This window comes from Anomaloglossus baeobatrachus, chromosome 1, assembly GCF_048569485.1.
Source record: "Anomaloglossus baeobatrachus isolate aAnoBae1 chromosome 1, aAnoBae1.hap1, whole genome shotgun sequence".
Classification (NCBI taxonomy): domain Eukaryota; kingdom Metazoa; phylum Chordata; class Amphibia; order Anura; family Aromobatidae; genus Anomaloglossus; species Anomaloglossus baeobatrachus.
Window position 1 is genome coordinate 937,839,467 of NC_134353.1, and position 18,396 is coordinate 937,857,862.

Here is an 18,396-nt window from a genome sequence, read left to right on the forward strand (position 1 = left end):
CAGTCAGGCTTCCACCTTCTGGCTTATCTATTCCCATAAAAATCTCAAATGGGAATATCCCTTTAAGCAATAGCTTGTTCTGAGACAGTACTTTGCCCTTTGCATTTTTCTCTGCTGTAATTCATCTCTTCTCCACTAGGAGGCGTATAAGATGTTGAAGGACGCGGTGGGCTCGGACGCAGAGTACAGCGAGGTTGCAGCTGAGATGCTCAGTATCATGGGCAGCATACATCTGGCTGATGGAAAAATAAAGAAGGGCTACCGCCTGCTGAAAAAGGTGATGTTGCTTCTTGAAACCTGCAGATTTAGGGTTCTGGATGACTGGTGCCACCACTAGAGGGAGCTAAGAGCATAATCGCCAATAATCCTAATGTTGCAGCGATTGGGTTAATGTAAATAACACACAGAAGTGGATTTAAAGGGAATCTGTCAGCAGGTTTTTGCTGCCTCACCTGACAGCAGCATGATGTAGGCAAAGAGATCCTGAATCCAACGATGTATCACTTAGATTACTGGCCACAACTGTTCTAATACCATCAGAATTTCTAGATTTAGCCATGTAGCAGAGCTGAGAGAGCTGTGCCCGTCAACACCAGGCTCTTAATATTGATTGGACATTGACAGTCAGGTGTAAGAATAGGGGGCATGCCGGACTGCTGTGCGCGTGACATTGTAGTCCGAGCAATGATAAGTCCTGCTACTTAAACAATAACAGATCCGATCTTGACAAGACAGGCATCCCTGAATTCTCTGTGTTAGCCCTTGCAGCTTACATAGCAAAAACCTGCTGACAGATTCGCTTTAAGAAATGGCGTGCAACAGGTCAGGTGCGTCATCTCCAGCAGTATCCATCACTTGTGCAGAGGAAGCGGAGGCCAGTGGAGGTCACTTTACAGAACGTTCCGATACTTATATTTACCAGTTCCTTAGGTGGACAGTTATTACAGTGCCTGTTACTCCGATGGGCAGGGTCCCCCCGGGGGGTGGGGGGTGGATGTGCTGCACCGATGCTGTAAATGTATCAGTACATAACGGCCGGATTCTCGTTCCAGTGTCTGGAGATCCAGACGGCCGTGTACGGCTCCCAGCACCGCAAGAGCCGAGAAACCCAGAATCTCCTGACCGCACTGCACAAGTAAGTCACCTGTACAGGACCGATGGCCGAGACTCCTCAGGACCAATGTTGTGTATGGGATGGAGACTGCGCCGAGGAAGAGACACCGAATATACGAAACATTCCTAATAAATTTGGCGCATCATTTACCTGCTGTGCGCGAACCCAACAAAGCGACTCCGGTCTGGCATTGGGGCACTTTTTGGTTGTAATTTATGCCATTTATGTGGCATAAATTTTGATGAATTTGTTGGCCACGCCCCTCCATGCTAAGCTCCTCCTACTTTCCAAAAAGTGGTCTGGTATATCAATACCAAAAGTTGCAAATATTGAGACATTTTGAACTAAGTCAGGGCCCATGTTTGTAGAATCCCTTAAAGGGATTATCCATAACTTTTTTTTTTTATATATGGGGCTGAGCATTTATGGGCAGGTAGTTCTAACAACCTGCCTGTGCTGCCCTGCACTGATCTCTCTCGGCTCAGAGAGGTCACGGACCACCGCTGCCGGTGACTCTCCAGATTCCTGTGACGTTGTGTCAGCAGAGAAACGTCTCTTCCATTCTGCTGTCGACGGGGCGTCACTGCTGAAGTCATGTTGATTGACAGCCCATCGTGTTATGCCGGCGTCACATGGTACGATATATCGGGCGATATGTCGTTGGGGTCATGTCGTTAGTGACGCACATCCGGCATCGTTAGAGATATCGTAGTGTGTGACAGCTACGAGCGACTGTGAACGAGCAAAAATACTCACCTTATCGTTGCTCGTTGACACGTCGTTCATTTTCAAAACGTCGTTCCTCCTTCTGCGCGCCGGTTGTTCATCGTTCCCGGGGCAGCACACATCGCTCCGTGTGACACCCCGGGAACAACGAACAACTTACCTGCGTCTCACCGGCAATCCGGAAGGAAGGAGTTGGGCGGGATGTTTACATCCCACTCATCTCCGCCCCTCCTCTTCTATTGGCCGGCCGCTGTGTGACGTCGCTGTGACGCCGAACGTCCCTCCCCCTTCAGGAAGTGGATGTTCGCCACCTGCAGCGAGGTCGTCCAGGAGGTTAGTACGTGTGACCTGGGTTAACAACTTTGTGCGCCACGGGCAACTAATTGCCCATGACGCAAAACGATGGGGGCGGGTGCGATCGCTCGTGCAATCGCACAATAGATCATCCCATGTGACGCCTGCATTAGACTGAGGCAGGAGAGATTGTTGCAGGGCAGTGTGTTAGGCTGAGCCAGCTGTCAGTTAACATGACTTTGGCAGTGACGCCGCGTCTACAGAGCAGAACAGAAGAGAAGTTTCTCTGTTGACATGACGTCACAGGAAGCAGAAGAGTCACCGGCAGGAGCGGTCCGTGCCCTCTCCGAGCCAAGAGAGATCATTGCAGGGCAGTGTGTTAGGCTGAGTTGGCTGTCAATCAACATGACTTTGGCAATGACACCCTGTCGATATCGCAGAACGGAGAAGTTTCTCAGTTGACATGATGTCACAGAAAACAGGAGAGTCGTCAATGGGAGTGGTCCGTGTCCTCACTGAGTCTGGAGGGCAGCACTGGCAAATAGTTAGCAACTGCCTGCTAATAAGCTCTTACGCTCGAAGGGAAAAAAGTCCTGGATAATTCCTGCATAGACTGACACATTAATCCAGCACACCAGTGCTGAGGAGACTTTAAGCCGCAATGCTCCTGTGGAAAACATTGCAGCTTAAAGTCTCCTCACCACTGGCATGCTGGATTGGTGTGTCAGTCTCTGCAAGGAGAATAGCTTCTCCCCTAGACCCCACTATAGCTTCTTATACAGCCAGATCAGATCTCATAATTTGCACTGACGAGGGACAAACATCCCGAAACACTGTGTCTGCAAATTGAGGTTCTGATCTGGCATAAATCCTAAGTCATATGACAAGGTTCGTTAAAAGGTCACTTTTGACTTTTAGGATTGCTACCTCTAACAGGTGGCAAGAGAGTTGTTCTCTCAAAGTTCCAGGAGATCAACCTCCTCCCTCACCTCTTGTCTTTTATTCCCCACCACTTTGTTCTCTCGTCCTTCTTGCTATCTTTATCTAGCTGAAAAGCCTGCTTTACACGGTACGATCTATCGTGCAATTTCACGATCGATCGTATCCGCCCCCGTCGTTTGTGCGTCACGGGCAATTAGTTGCCTGTGGCGCACAAAGTCGTTAACCTCAGTCACACGTACTTACCTGCTGTGCGACGTCGCTGTGGGCGGCAAACATTCTCTTCCTGAAGGGGGAGGGACGTTCGGCATCACAGTGATGTCACACAGTGGCCGCCCAATAGAAGCGGAGGGGCGGAAATGAGCGGAACGTAACATCCCGCCCACCTCCTTCCTTCCGCATTGCCGGCGGGTGCCGTGGGACACAGGTAAGCTGCTGTTCATCGTTCCTGGGGTGTCACACGGAGCGGTGTGTGCTACCCCGGGAACGATGAGCAACCGGCGCCATTTTAATTAAACGAGATTATGAAACCGAGCGACGAGTACACGACTCACGATTTTTGTGAGCGATACTGTGTCGCTCGGAGGTGTCACACAGCCCGACGTCGCAAACGATGCCAGATGTGCGTCACAAAAACCGTGACCCCGATGATCTATCGCATGATAGATCGTCTCGTGTAAAGCACCCTTAAAACAACTGCCTGCAGCAGGAGCCTCCCCCCACCACTCTATCTTGAAGCCCCACCCCATGCTAATGTTTATAAAAGTGGAGATTTCACTGTCATTGGCTTATATATCGTCATGCACATTTCTAATGATGTTAGCGCTGTAGTTGCCTATCAAAGTGTGTAGTATCTGACGTTGTAATGGAGATTTATAACTATACACAATCTGTATAATTTGTGGATTATTTGACCCCATAAATGTCAGCGTACGGAGTCTCCTCTGTCTCTTTGCAGGTCTGGAGCAAGTGGCGAATAAAGACATCGACTTTGGTTCTTGTTAAGATCGAAACCCTATTGAATATGGCCACAAACTCTGATCCACCATGCTTCCTACCCTATGGAGAAGACCAGCAAAGAGACACCCCCGGGGTCTGCACTACCCTGTAACTAAACTAAAGAGATGGGAAAAAACATATATATAGTGTGATGGCCACAAAGTCAGCCCGGCTTTAGAGATAACACCGCCAACCCGGGCACCGGTTACAGATTTAGGCAACACCTGCTGTACACACAGAAATATAGAAGAGGTAGCTACGTCCTACTTTTGCTCTTTGCTGTACTCTACCTGTAGAGATAAGAACATCTGTGATGTTTTTGTTTTTTGGGGTTTTTTTGGGTTTTTTTAAGCTCGGTTTGCAGGTTTCTAGATTTATTTATTTGTCCTTTTTTATTTCTTTATTAAAAGGTTTTCATGTAAATCATAATATTGATTATTAAAAAAATGTTTACCTTTTTCATATTTCAGTCTCTCTGTAGCATACATGCACTGCTGGGCTTTATGCACAAGCTGTATGGCCACCGTGCCAAAGTGATACTGTTCTTCCACAATACTACGATGATTCCCCAAAAATAAGACCTTCTCTGGAAATAAGCCCTAGTTGCGTGTACCATACTATAATAGTATCCCGAAACAGGGGTTGTTCAGACCTTTCAGGATAGGTAATTTTTATTGTAATGCTGTAAGCCCCAGAAGCACTGTGCAAGCGATCATATTGAAATGGAAGGAGCATCATACCACTGCAAATCTACCAAGACCCGGCCGTCCATCAAAAATTTCATCTCACACAAGGAGAAGACTGATCAGAGATGCAGCCAGAAGGCCCATGATCCCTCTGGATGATCTGCAGAGATCTACAGCTGAGGTGGGAGAGTCTGTCCATAGGACAACAATCAGTCATACACTGCACAAATCTGGCCTTTATGGAAGAGTGGCAACAAGAAAGCCATTTCACAAAGATATCCATAAAAAGTGTCATTTATAGTTTGCCACAAGCCACCTGGAGACACCAAACATGTGGAAGAAGGTGCTCTGCTCAGATGAAACCAAAATCAAACTATTTGGGCACAATGCCAAACGATAGGTTTGGCGTAAAAGCAACACAGCTCATCACCCTGAACACACCATCCCCACTGTCAAACATGGTGGTGGCAACATCATGGTTTGGGCCTGCTTTTCTTCAGCAGGGACAGGGAAGATGGTTAAAATTGATGGGAAGATGGATGGAGCCAAATACAGGACCATTCTTGAAGAAAACCTGTTGGAGTCTGCAAAAGACCTGAGACTGGGACGGAGATTTGTCTTCCAACAAGACAATGATCTCAAACATAAAGCAAAATCTATACTGGAATGGTTCACAAATAAACGTATCCAGGTGTTAGAATGGCCAAGTCACAGTCCAGACCTGAACCCAATCGAGAATCTGTGAAAAGAGCTGAAAACTGCTGTTCACAAACGCCTCCATCCAACCTCACTCAGCTCCAGCTGTTTACAAAGGAAGAATGGGCGAGAATTTCAGTCTCTCCATGTGCAAAACTGATAGACACATACCCCAAGCGACTGCAGCTGTAATCGCAGCAAAAGGTGGCGCTACAAAGGATTAACTTAAAGGGGATGAATAATATTGCACGCTCCAATTTTCAGTTTATTATTTTTTATAAAAGTTTAAAATAAGCAATAAATTCCGTTCACCTTCACAATTGTGTCACTTGTTGTTGATTTTTCACCAGAACATTAACATTTTTATCTTTATGTTTGAAGCCTGAAATGTGGGAAAAGGTTGAAAAATTCAAGGGGGCTGAATACTTTTGCAAGGCACGGTATCTGTCCCTGCCATACCCGCCATTTCTGGTTGTACCCACCTGCCTGTCTGCCTGCCATCCCAGCTGTACCTGTGTCCGTCACCTGCCCTGGGAGTGGTACCTGGCGTCCTCCTCCAGTTAGGTGCTTAGTTAAGCCCGTCCTACTAAAGGGTAAGCCCAAGCCCCCTCTATGGTCCAGTGGGTCCACTAATCCCGCTCCTGCCCCTCCACCGGCCGCGAGCATTACACTTATCTTCTCTTCATCAGAGTAAATACATTTCTCCCAGTCCTCTGCAATCCAATCTCTGTACTTACCGCAGAATGTCAGACTGAAGTAATTGTTTTCCTTGGAGAGAATTGGCTTCATTGATGCCATTTTTGACACCAGGCAGCCTCCAAAAGCCTTCGTTTCACTGGGCACATGCAGATACACTGACACCTGCCTGCAGCCATTCCTGAGCAAGCTCTGCACTGGTGGTCTAAGCACACTCCAGCACTTTATCTGATAGCTGAGTCTGCACTAATGAACTGCACCACCAGGGGGTGCTCTTACAGCCACTGTTCACCGCGCTGTGAGTGATGACTGTAGGCACGCTGGTACGCCTCTATGACTGAATGTCAGCGGCTCCCTGCAGGAATAAAGTTAAAGTTCTCCCAGGAGCTGTGCTTTCGAGGAGCCAGTCTGGCACTTTTCTAACACTATTGCCTGTAGATTGACAGTCATGTGGTTTTTGGCCATAGAAGGTCACAGCGTTTGGCTGTGCAAAATGCTCCCTGACGTTTTATTGTTTGTACTGTCAGTATTCATTGGTATAGGTAGTTTTCCTGCTGGATTCAGCTCTCCCTTTTGGACCCTGCAGGAGCTCAACTTCCTCATCAGTATTCCCTTGGTGTTTAAATACTCTCTTCTCCCCTTTATTGATGCTGGTGATATTATTCAGTTCATTCTAGCTCAGGTTGCAAGCAAGTGGCTTGTACTCATCTGTGGTATTCTTCATGAAGCTTTGCTGAACCCCTGCCAGAGTCATCTAATGATAAGTAGTTCATGCTTTTCACCCATGTGTCCTCTTTGTGTCTTCCTTTAGTGTTTAGTGGAGTTGATGAAGAGCTTATCCCATCTGTTCCCTATTTAGGGCCTAGCACTAGGGATACCTAGTGTCAGTAACCGGCTTGGCACATAGGTGAGGAACCTATCTAGGGTGGTGAGGAACCCCAGGGACCAGCGGTAGGTTTGGTCAGGGGTCACCATCAGACCCTTCCCTTACCTTTCGCCGCTTGTTTCGTACTTCCCCGTACCCAGCATGACACCATGTGGATGGAAAAATAGAATAATTTACTTAGGCCTCTTGGAAGAAGGGGAAGAAAAATGAAAGCTGAAGGTGTTTGTCTAGAGAAAAACTCCGCATTTACTTTCCATGTCCCTGTGACGCCCCTGGCCTATCAGGTCGTCACAGGGTACTGCACAAACTGCCCTCCCGTGCAGTATTCCAAGTCCCTCCTGGTTCTGGGTCCCTATCTTATGGTGTTGCCTCCAACAGCAAATCAAATCCTAGATACACCCTGCACCACACCCACCAGGCACACCAGTGGACGGCTTGCGTGGAATATAGTCGCCCACCTAGGGGTCAGGGAGGGGAGGGGAGGACTGTAGTCAGAAGGAGAAGAAAGTAGAGAGTAGTGAGAGGAGCTTGGGAGTGGTGGCTCCTAGAGAAGCTGTCTAGGTTGCAGACGGTGGTCTGGACCTAAAGGAGTCGGACCCCCGGTCGCAGGTGATTGCGGCTAGGTGCCTGGACCTGTCAATGGGGACGGTCAGCAGCCTGGCACTGTCACTGGTTCGGGACCGAAGGCACAGCGGGATACACGGACCCTAGGTCGGGGAGAAGCTTCAGGCAACCCGACAATTCACCTGAGGAGAACGGAGCCTTTATGATCTGTTTTCACACGCTCCAGAATTGGGGCATTAGTGCAAAAAAGGGGATAGGGCCTTCCAACAAAATGGTCCAGAAAATCCAAAGCGTGAGCCCTGAGAGCAGACTCCCACACTTAGCCATAGTGGGGAGCGGGGCCCGGCAAGTTTCAGACTTCTGGGCCACCACGTTGAAGTTAAACTTAGTGCCAGGAGGCAGGTAACGGATCACCAAGCAACACTATAGGGGACGGGACCCGGACGAGCTCCCCTCAAGAGGCAGCGATACCCCGAGATTTGGTTTACCCGGTTGTCAGCGTCTACTTATTGACTGAGTGAGTACCTGAGTGACCCTTGCATCCCACCGAGTCCCGGGGCTTTCCCCTACCCGTGGAGGGCGACAACACCCTAGCTGCCCCACTCCATCACCCCCCCGGGTACTCCCAAGGGCAACGGCGGTACTCAGAGACAGATACAGGGATACAGCGGCAGTCAGAGACTTGGTTTACCCTGTTGTCAGCGTCTGCTTCATTGCTGAGTGAGTACCCGATTGACCCCTGCACCGCACCCCCGCATCTCCATCCAGAGGCCCAGGGCCTTTCCCTACCTGTGGAGGGTAACGTCATCTTGGTGCCCCACTCCATCACCCCGGGTACTCCCAATGGCAGCTGCGGTACTCCCAATTACCGTACACCACGGGTGGCATCACGAACTATACCTCCCTTGTAAATATCACCCTCTTCATTCGAGTCCCCGGTTCCGGAGACCCTCGAGCCACGAATAATCGCCCCCAGATCCGAGCGGTTCGACCGCTGCAGGGGCGGCACATCCCCAGTAGAGCGATTTGCACTTTTCTCATACTCCAACTTTTGCATCTTTCGCTTCATGTAGGAACGTTTTATTATAATTACACGGTAAAAGTAACGGAAAAAGACCTCGGTGTAAATGTTCTTTATTTATAGATTAGATGAAGGGATCAGTGATCATGAGATCCTGTAAGATCCATTATATCCGCCCCACACAATGGAGGCGCTGACAGTCTCATCCTGGTTATTTCCTCTTACAGTGATGATTATTCCCATTTTAAGTACAAAAGGCACATTTCTAATGCAGAATATCCATTAATTTTGGTTTCTTATGATTTATATCCATTATTCCCAGGACGGGATAGTATTTTCTAGTGTCATCTCAGTGCTCGTTGCCTCATATCCAGTCCGGAACTTGGTCGATGGCACCAAATTAGCACAATCTGATCCACAAATATCATAATTTACAGTCACTTCTATACAGGAAAAACCATCAGCGGATCTTAAAGGGATCCTACTGGGATGGTTTCATTATGAAATTAGTGGTACGGTTGTATCTGTCCTAATAGTACAAAAAATGATACCAGTCTCGCAGTAGTCAGAAAAATGAGCGTATTCTTCCATCTTTCCCAGTAGCTGAACATGGCGTTCAATGTTACACACCCGTAGGCTAATCCGGCGCAATAGCCATGGAGGCCTCAGGTGGCCACTTTTTCTTGCTGCACCTTTCAATTGTTCTCCTAATAACCAATAGATCCAAAGTAGGAGGTCGCCATTATGTCAACCTGGTGCCCTCAGAGGTTATGGGTCGTCCAGTTACCTCCATTATAGAAAATACTTCTCCCATTGATAGTGCCTCTAACAAAAAATCCAGGTAGTGTGTGCTCCATATACCAAACGGCACATGGATCCTTTACAATTATACACAATGAAATGACCGATAAGGTGAGATTCTTCATAGTCCTGGTGGATGGAGGCAGAAGACGTCTCCCGTCGGGTCCTGTAATGATAAAGTACAAACCATTCCCATTAGAGGTCATTACACCGATCTAATAATGTCCTAAATGCTTTATCATCTTCTATCCAGAAGGAGATGTTGATAAATTAACAATCTTTTATTCCATGGGTCTACGCGTTTCAAGGTCTAAGACCTCTTCTTCAGGACCAGTAAATCATTGTGATTTACTGGTCCTGAAGAAGAGGTCTTAGACCTTGAAACGCGTAGACCCATGGAATAAAAGATTGTTAATTTATCAACATCTCCTTCTGGATTACTGGCGGATTGCGCGGGTTTAACCCCTTCTCCCTCTCCACTTTGAAGTCTGAAACACGTGGGGCCGCAGCAGCCGCCATTATCTCATGCTATCTGTGGTGGTTGTGACCTCATGACCTCTCACAACCTCAATCGGTGAGTGCATTTACCATTTGCTAACCGTGTGTTTAATCTGGTAAAACCCTATCAGCGCTTCTCTTTTCTAGCTTATTTATCATCTTCTATAACAGAGGAAAGTACCAGTAATAATAATAATATAATATTTACTCATTTATATAGAGCTGTTAATTCCACAGCGCTTTACATGGATCAGGAACACTGTCCCCATTGGGGCTCACAATCTACATTCCCTATCAGTATGTTTTTGGAGTGGGGGAGGAAACCGGAGAACTCAGAGGAAACTCCCGCAAACAGGGGGAGAACATACAAACGCTTTGCAGATGTGGTCCTTGGTGGGAATTGAACCCAGGACGCCAGCGCTGCAAGACTACAGTGCTAACCACTGAGCCACCGTCCCACCCAGTGCCTTGAAAAAGTATTCACAACCTGTGAACTTATCCACATTTTTTTCATGTTGCACCTACAAACGTAAATGATTTTATATGGTATAAAACAATAAGTGGCAAGTACTGTATTTTTTTGGACACATCGGATTATAAGATGCCCCCCAAATTTAGAGAAAAAAAAATTGGATTTGTCTTATAATCTAGTGGTGTCTTACCGGGGAAGGGGGATAGAAGGCAAGGGCAGTGGTGGAGTAGGGCGATGCTGCGGGCGGTGAGGCGGGTGTACCAGATGCTCGCTACAGGCACTGTGAGGCAGGCAACATTCAGAAATTGTCTGCAATGCAGGCTTCAAAGAAATGGTGCCCAGAGATGGCGCGTGCGCAGATTGTGCTATCGGCTCAATGACGAGCCAAGATCTCATCTGCACATGCGCGACCTCCGGGCCCAACTTTCCTTAAGTTAGCTGCTGGGAGATCAATGGACCAGAGATGGTGCATGCACAGATGAGATCTTGGGCCAAGAGTTCCATCAGCGCATGCGCCGACCCCAGGTGCCATTATTTGAAGCCTGCACCGCTGACATTTTCCGGATGGCTGCCCCAGCACAGCGCCCACAGCCCACAGCATTGCCACTGCCTCCTGTGACCCCCTCTCCACCACTTCCCGGTAAGCTACATTCAAATTATAAGACCCACTAAAAAAATTGGGAGGAAAAGAGGAAAAGTGCGGGAAAAGTGAGGAAAAGTGCGTCTTATAATTCAGAAAATACGGCATTTCTCAAGTGTAAAGAAGATGATGAAAAAAGAGAGGATTAAGCTTCCAATCCAAAATATTAAAAAGTTAATCTTGTATTTAGAAAAATCCATATACCATATTTTTTGTTTTATAAGACGCACCCCAAATTTGGAGGGAAAAAAAAAGTAAAAAAAAATAAAATATGGGGTCCGTTTTATAACCTGGTGGTGTCTTACCAGTGAGAGGGGGCAGCAGCAGAGCGGGGGTCACAGGAGGCAGGGGTGGTACTGGGGTACTGCAAGTAGTATAGAGGGGGGCCCAGATACTCACTGCGGGTGCTGCTCTGTGCGGAGCCTGTGATGCTGCTCTGCTCTGTGCAGGGCCAGTGACGCTGCTCTGCGCGGAGCCGGTGACGCCGCTCTGCTCTGTGCGGGGCCGGTGGGGCCGGTGACGCCTCTGCTCTGTGCGGGGCCGGTGACGCCTCTGCTCTGTGCGGGGCCGGTGACGCCTCTGCTCTGTGCGGGGCCGGTGACGCCTCTGCTCTGTGCGGGGCCGGTGACGCCTCTGCTCTGTGCGGGGCCGGTGACGCCTCTGCTCTGTGCGGGGCCGGTGACGCCTCTGCTCTGTGCGGGGCCGGTGACGCCTCTGCTCTGTGCGGGGCCGGGGACGCCGCTCTGCTCTGTGCGGGGCCGGGGACGCCGCTCTGCTCTGTGCGGCGCCAGTAACGCTGCTCTGCGCGGGGCCGGTGACGCCGCTCTGCTCTGTGCGGGGCTGGTGACGGAGCAGTTGAGCGCCGAGCAGAACAGAGCAGCTGAGCAGAACGGAGAAGCTGAGCGCCGAGCAGAATGGAGCAGCCAAGCAGAATGGAAGAGCCGAGCCGAACGGAGCAGTCGTGCACAGAGCAGAACGGAGCGGCCCCGCACAGAACAGCGCCGCACAGACCAGCAGTGCTGGCAGCACAGTGCATTGCTCGGAGCATCTCCCCGTCTCCTTTGACCCCTCTGCACCACCCCCCGGTAAGCTACATTCAGATTTTAAAACGCACCCATCATTTTCCTCCCAAAGTTTTGGGAGCAAAAGTGCGTCTTATAATCCGAAAAATACGGTAAATACATCAGAAGATGCATATGATGGAGGGTTGGAGAAACAAATGATTGTACAATTACCAGCCATGATCATGGTACAGTCATTTGTTTCTCCAACCTTTCATCATATGCATCTTACGATGTATTTATAGTGTGTAAGGTTTAACTTTTTTAATATTTTGCCTGGGAAGAAGGAACTTGGAGCAGACCGTTTCTGAGAGGACACCCTGAGCGGTGCTTTTGAACCCTGCAGAGCTGTGAGGATACTTTGGGAATCTGCAGGGCTCTGCTGCAGGCAGGAACATGGACTCTTTTTGTGTGATTATTGTTTTTCTTAGTGTTTCTTGGCGCCGAAGATCACTGGAGGTGACTGTAGCCAGAACTTTCCATGGGCCTGTGGTGGACTCTTTCTGAAAGACGGTATCTATTCAGCTTATGTATATGTATAGAAAGAAAAAGGAGAAAAAAGCAATCATAAGAGCCCAAAGACCAATAAATGTCAGAAATTTTTAGTACAATATACTTTTATTTAAATTTTTTATATATATGTTTCACACAAATACAACAAGTGTGAGTGTGGGCGAAAAAGACATACGCGACTTTATACATACAACAGGATCGTATCATTTGTTATAAATACATTTTTATTACATAAGGCTATCCATTCCTGCAACTATATTGTATATTCAATAGAGGGACTCTAGTACACGTACATGCGAGGTTCCTCAATTAATACATTATGTTGCACTCGTGCAAATCCAACCCAAAAATCCTTATAGTCAACATATATACTCTGAAGATTTCATTTATACTCCATATATACTTGTTTGGAAATTCAAAAATATGCACATATACAGAGTCCCCCATTCAATTCTTAAATACAATTCATAAGGCGGCCACCAGATGGCATACTTGGTATTTTCCACAAGAAGGTTGTCATAATGCAGGGAGCCACAAGATGTCACTATAATCATGTGAATGTAACTTCACCTGGTTAATAGCCATTCCCTGCCTAGCACTAACCTTGCTTACATCAATGAATGCAGCCAGTCAAAGGGCCAGTACTAACCGCTGAATAGCGCACAGAATAGCAGCCATAAGATACAATCTACTTAACTTACAATGGGTAGATTCCCGCTGGTGGTGATAAGGCTCCCGACACGTGTTTCGGTTCACTTCCTTCGTCAGGGGGCGTGGCTAATCAACCAAACGGAGGCTTTTTATATCGCCCGCCTCCAATTACCAACAGATACTTCCGTGACGCACCCGTCGTCATGGCTACATGCCGACGCCAGTCAGACCGCCGCATCACCAGTCATCTGGCCAAGGACACCACGTGGCCCGAGAACAGAAGACCGGTAAAGACACAGCAGCCAGATCAGCGCCGGCAGCCGATGGCGGCTGTGCGTACATGTATCAGGTAATCATATATAAAGTGAAAAATCGTGCAGTGCATAACAAAATATAAGTGTGAACATGTTTACACCACGGAGGGAATATATATATAGGAGCATAAACAACCATTGAAAGAGACATCATATTAGCAAGGCATGCACCTGCGTGTATATATACACGCGTGTGCATGTCGCCTATAACAAACAGCATGAGTTTGGAAGGAGAACGAATATAGCAAAATTACAAAACGGGCAACAGTGATTTAAACATAGAAAATCTCAATATAAAGCACTATGATGACCACTATAGTCTTCTGTCTCTCATCATTTCAGATGCCACTAAAGGTACTGCTTAGCAATGTGCTCTCCTCCATGCAGCCAGATATTTCAGCAATCCTCATAACCGCTTGTAAAGATATGGACACAGGTCCTGTAGATCCATATAAGTGCTTGGTCCATAAAAACACCACACACATGGGTAACACGTTCACATATCAAGCTAAAATATAAACAAAGAAAAAAGAAGGGGGTTGATTAGACAAAAATTAACCAACACCATATAAAAACAAGAGGCGTATGAAATACAACTTAAATGTATTCAGTAGGAGGCAACAAGGTACATACTCGACGACACGCAACTCTATACATCTATAGAAAAGATGCAAAACTAATATTGTCATTGAGGCCAGATGGATATACGGTACCTAATGTGTATATCCATCTGGCCTCAAGTTGGGCCAATCTCCTGCCGACCTCCCCACCACGAATCCCCAAATCAAGGTGATCAATACCTTTCACCCTAAGCAAGCCACCATTACAAGAATGGAATCTGAAAAAATGTTTAGGAAGAGTCTTGAGGCTCTCAATATCTGTCGCATTTCGTGCGGCCTCAATCCCCAATACATGCTCGCGAGTACGTACCTTCAGCTGACGCGTGGTAAGTCCAATGTAGATCTTTGAACATGGACATGTCGTGTAATATATAACTGCTTTTGAATTGAATAGAGACCAAAATTATTCCAATATGAAGTTGGTATATGCATGGAGACGACCAAACGATGGTGCAGCTGGACCTAGCAGAGCATCCTCGCAGTCATCTCTGAATACAACTAGTGATATTTCGGATACATCGTTATCTGGTATCACTACACGCTCTGGAGCTAGACTCGATGGTGGGACCCGATCAAACCATAGATTTTTTAACCAACAAGATCGATCTGCGTATCGGAGACAGGATAACAAGGTAATTAACCTTAGCTCTTATGAGCTATCCAATATTGATTTACAACTTTTGGAAAAAGGGTTGTCCTTTTCTTCTACGATTAGCTTCGATCGGTTCTCTGTCATCAAAGACCTGCATATATTTGCACGGTCAGTCATTTTTAAAAAACATTTTTTCGATGACACTTTGCATAATTTGTTCCCTACAGAAAAGGAACAAAATGCGGTGACTATTCTTGAGGAACTTGCCCGAGAACATAACACAGAGATTGGAGGTAAGATCCCTCCCACCATCAGACCCCGCTCCAAAAAATTCCTTCCGTTGTCCACATGTCCCAATATGGAATTATTTGTGAAGGTGGTTACCAAAGAATTAGAAAAAATCTCTCCAAGTGTGGATAGGGACAACCTTACGAGAGCTGAGCGTGTTAGACTCCAGGAGCTCAAACAACTTCCGGGAGTGGTGCTGAAGCCAGCCGACAAGGGCGGCAATGTCGTCGTCTGGCCTACCAATATGTACGAGAGAGAGGCATTTAAACAACTTCAGAATGAAATATGTTATAAGAAATTGACATTCAATCCTCTCTCAGCATTTGTATCACAACTCAAAAAGATTATTGGTAAGGCGACAGATGACGGCGTTGTTGACAGTGGGCTGGCTTCGGCGCTACTCGTGGCTGAGCTGACCATTGCCACTTTTTACCTGCTGCCGAAATTACATAAGAATGCCACCACACCCCCTGGAAGACCTATTGTTTCGGGGTGTGGGAATTTTCTTGAGAAGGTCGGCCGGTGGATTGATTCTATCTTGCAACCAATGGTTGAATGCTTACCATCATTTATCAAGGACACCGGCGACTTTCTCAGGAGAATTGATGGCCTGCATGTAGGTAAAGATACGCTGCTGGTTACGGGGGACGTTGAGTCCCTCTATACCAGCATCGTTCACGGTTATGGCATTGAGGCAGCCAAATTCTATCTTGATACTGCCGATATGCCCCAGGATTTTCGTGAATTGGTGTTGCGCCTGCTCGAGTTTTCTCTCACCCATCTTTTTTACTTTTATGGATTCCTTCTACCTACAGCTCCAGGGTACTGCAATGGGGGCGGCTTTCGCCCCGTCTTATGCTGATTTATTCCTGGGGCTGTGGGAGAGGGACCTACTCCTGTCAGATCGGGAGCCGTTGATGGACCGTGTCCTTTTATGGACACGGTACATCGACGACATCTTTATGATCTGGCAGGGGTCGGTGGAGGAACTTAATTTATTTTTAGTGAGAGTGAACTCGAACACGCGCAACATCAAAATCACATCTAAATGGTCCGCAGAACAAATTGAGTTCCTGGACATCAAAGTGAGAAAGGACGCAGAGGGTGTTCTGCAGTCTGACTTGTACCGCAAGCCTACATCCACTAACATGCTTCTGCATGCATCCTCGTCACATCCAACATTTATGATTAAATCGGTGCCGGTCGGACATTTCCTCCGGTTAAGGAGGATCTGCTCGACTGACGCCGATTTTGAACGACAGGCTTTGGACCTCAAGGAGAGGTTCAGAGAGAGGGGATACAGTGGGAGGATGGTTAAAAAGGCCTACCATCGAGCCAAATATACATCTATAAATTCCCTTCTGTATTCCCAACGTAAACCTGAATCTGGTGATAAAATTCGTTTTGTTACCAGTTTTTGTGCCCAAATTCCATCCATCCGGGAATGCCTTAATAGGGCATGGCCGATACTTCAAGCCGACCCCACCCTTAACAAAATCATCCCCGAACAATTATCAATTACTATGCGGTGCAGTAAAAATCTTCGCGATCATCTTATCCGCAGCCACTATACAAGTGACAGGAGGGATTCAACCTTTTTGGGTAAAATCAATTCCAATGTTAAAGTGGGATGCTTCCCCTGTGGTGAATGTGTCGCATGCCCCAATATATGCCGCGAGAGTACCTTCACTGACGCAAACAACTGCAAAACTTATCATATACGCAAACGTATCACGTGTAATTCAAAAGCAGTTATATATTACGCGACATGTCCATGTTCAAAGATCTACATTGGACTTACCACGCGTCAGCTGAAGGTACGTACTCGCGAGCATGTATTGGGGATTGAGGCCGCACGAAATGCGACAGATATTGAGAGCCTCAAGACTCTTCCTAAACATTTTTTCAGATTCCATTCTTGTAATGGTGGCTTGCTTAGGGTGAAAGGTATTGATCAACTTGATTTGGGGATTCGTGGTGGGGAGGTCGGCAGGAGATTGGCCCAACTTGAGGCCAGATGGATATACACATTAGGTACCGTATATCCATCTGGCCTCAATGACAATATTAGTTTTGCATCTTTTCTATAGATGTATAGAGTTACGTGTCGTCGAGTATGTACCTTGTTGCCTCCTACTGAATACATTTAAGTTGTATTTCATACGCCTCTTGTTTTTATATGGTGTTGGTTAATTTTTGTCTAATCAACCCCCTTCTTTTTTCTTTGTTTATATTTTAGCTTGATATGTGAACGTGTTACCCATGTGTGTGGTGTTTTTATGGACGAAGCACTTATATGGATCTACAGGACTTGTGTCCATATCTTTACAAGCGGTTATGAGGATTGCTGAAATATCTGGCTGCATGGAGGAGAGCACATTGCTAAGCAGTACCTTTAGTGGCATCTGAAATGATGAGAGACAGAAGACTATAGTGGTCATCATAGTGCTTTATATTGAGATTTTCTATGTTTAAATCACTGTTGCCCGTTTTGTAATTTTGCTATATTCGTTCTCCTTCCAAACTCATGCTGTTTGTTATAGGCGACATGCACACGCGTGTATATATACACGCAGGTGCATGCCTTGCTAATATGATGTCTCTTTCAATGGTTGTTTATGCTCCTATATATACAGTTAGGTCCAGAAATCTTTGGCCAGTGACACAATTTTGGCGAGTTGGGCTCTGCATGCCACCACATTGGATTTGAAATGAAATCTCTACAACAGAATTCAAGTGCAGATTGTAACGTTTAATTTGAAGGTTTGAACAAAAATATCTGATAGAAATTGTAGGAATTGTCACATTTCTTTACAAACACTCCACATTTTAGGAGGTCAAAAGTAATTGGACAAATAAACCAAACCCAAACAAAATATTTTTATTTTCAATATTTTGTTGCGAATCTTTTGGAGGCAATCACTGCCTTAAGTCTGGAACCCATGGACATCACCAAACGCTGGGTTTCCTCCTTCTTAATGCTTTGCCAGGCCTTTACAGCCGCAGCCTTCAGGTCTTGCTTGTTTGTGGGTCTTTCCGTCTTAAGTCTGGATTTGAGCAAGTGAAATGCATGCTCAATTGGGTTAAGATCTGGTGATTGACTTGGCCATTGCAGAATGTTCCACTTTTTTGCACTCATGAACTCCTGGGTAGCTTTGGCTGTATGCTTGGGGTCATTGTCCATCTGTACTAAGAAACGCCGTCCGATCAACTTTGCGGCATTTGGCTGAATCTGGGCTGAAACTATATCCCGGTACACTTCAGAATTCATCCGGCTACTCTTGTCTGCTGTTATGTCATCAATAAACACAAGTGACCCAGTGCC

General features: G+C 46.8%; 2 protein-coding genes across 3 annotated transcripts in view; one reads left to right on the forward strand and one right to left on the reverse strand.

Moving 5' to 3' along the window:
* Positions 1 to 4,434, forward strand: part of TTC23L (tetratricopeptide repeat domain 23 like) — a 40,103-nt gene extending 35,669 nt beyond the window's left edge. For both annotated transcript variants that reach the window (XM_075343546.1, XM_075343554.1), the window contains exons 10-12: positions 140 to 277; positions 1,053 to 1,135; positions 4,032 to 4,434. In XM_075343546.1, the coding sequence (XP_075199661.1) occupies positions 140 to 277; positions 1,053 to 1,135; positions 4,032 to 4,053 (243 nt within the window). In that variant the 3' untranslated portion in view covers positions 4,054 to 4,434. The remainder of the gene's footprint in view (positions 1 to 139; positions 278 to 1,052; positions 1,136 to 4,031) is intronic.
* A 4,289-nt stretch (positions 4,435 to 8,723) lies between these two features.
* The window catches only part of LOC142256618 (class I histocompatibility antigen, F10 alpha chain-like), a 106,441-nt gene continuing 96,768 nt past the window's right edge, over positions 8,724 to 18,396 (reverse strand). The window contains exon 8 of the mRNA XM_075328397.1: positions 8,724 to 9,588. The gene's annotated coding sequence lies outside the window, so the exon portion shown is untranslated. The remainder of the gene's footprint in view (positions 9,589 to 18,396) is intronic.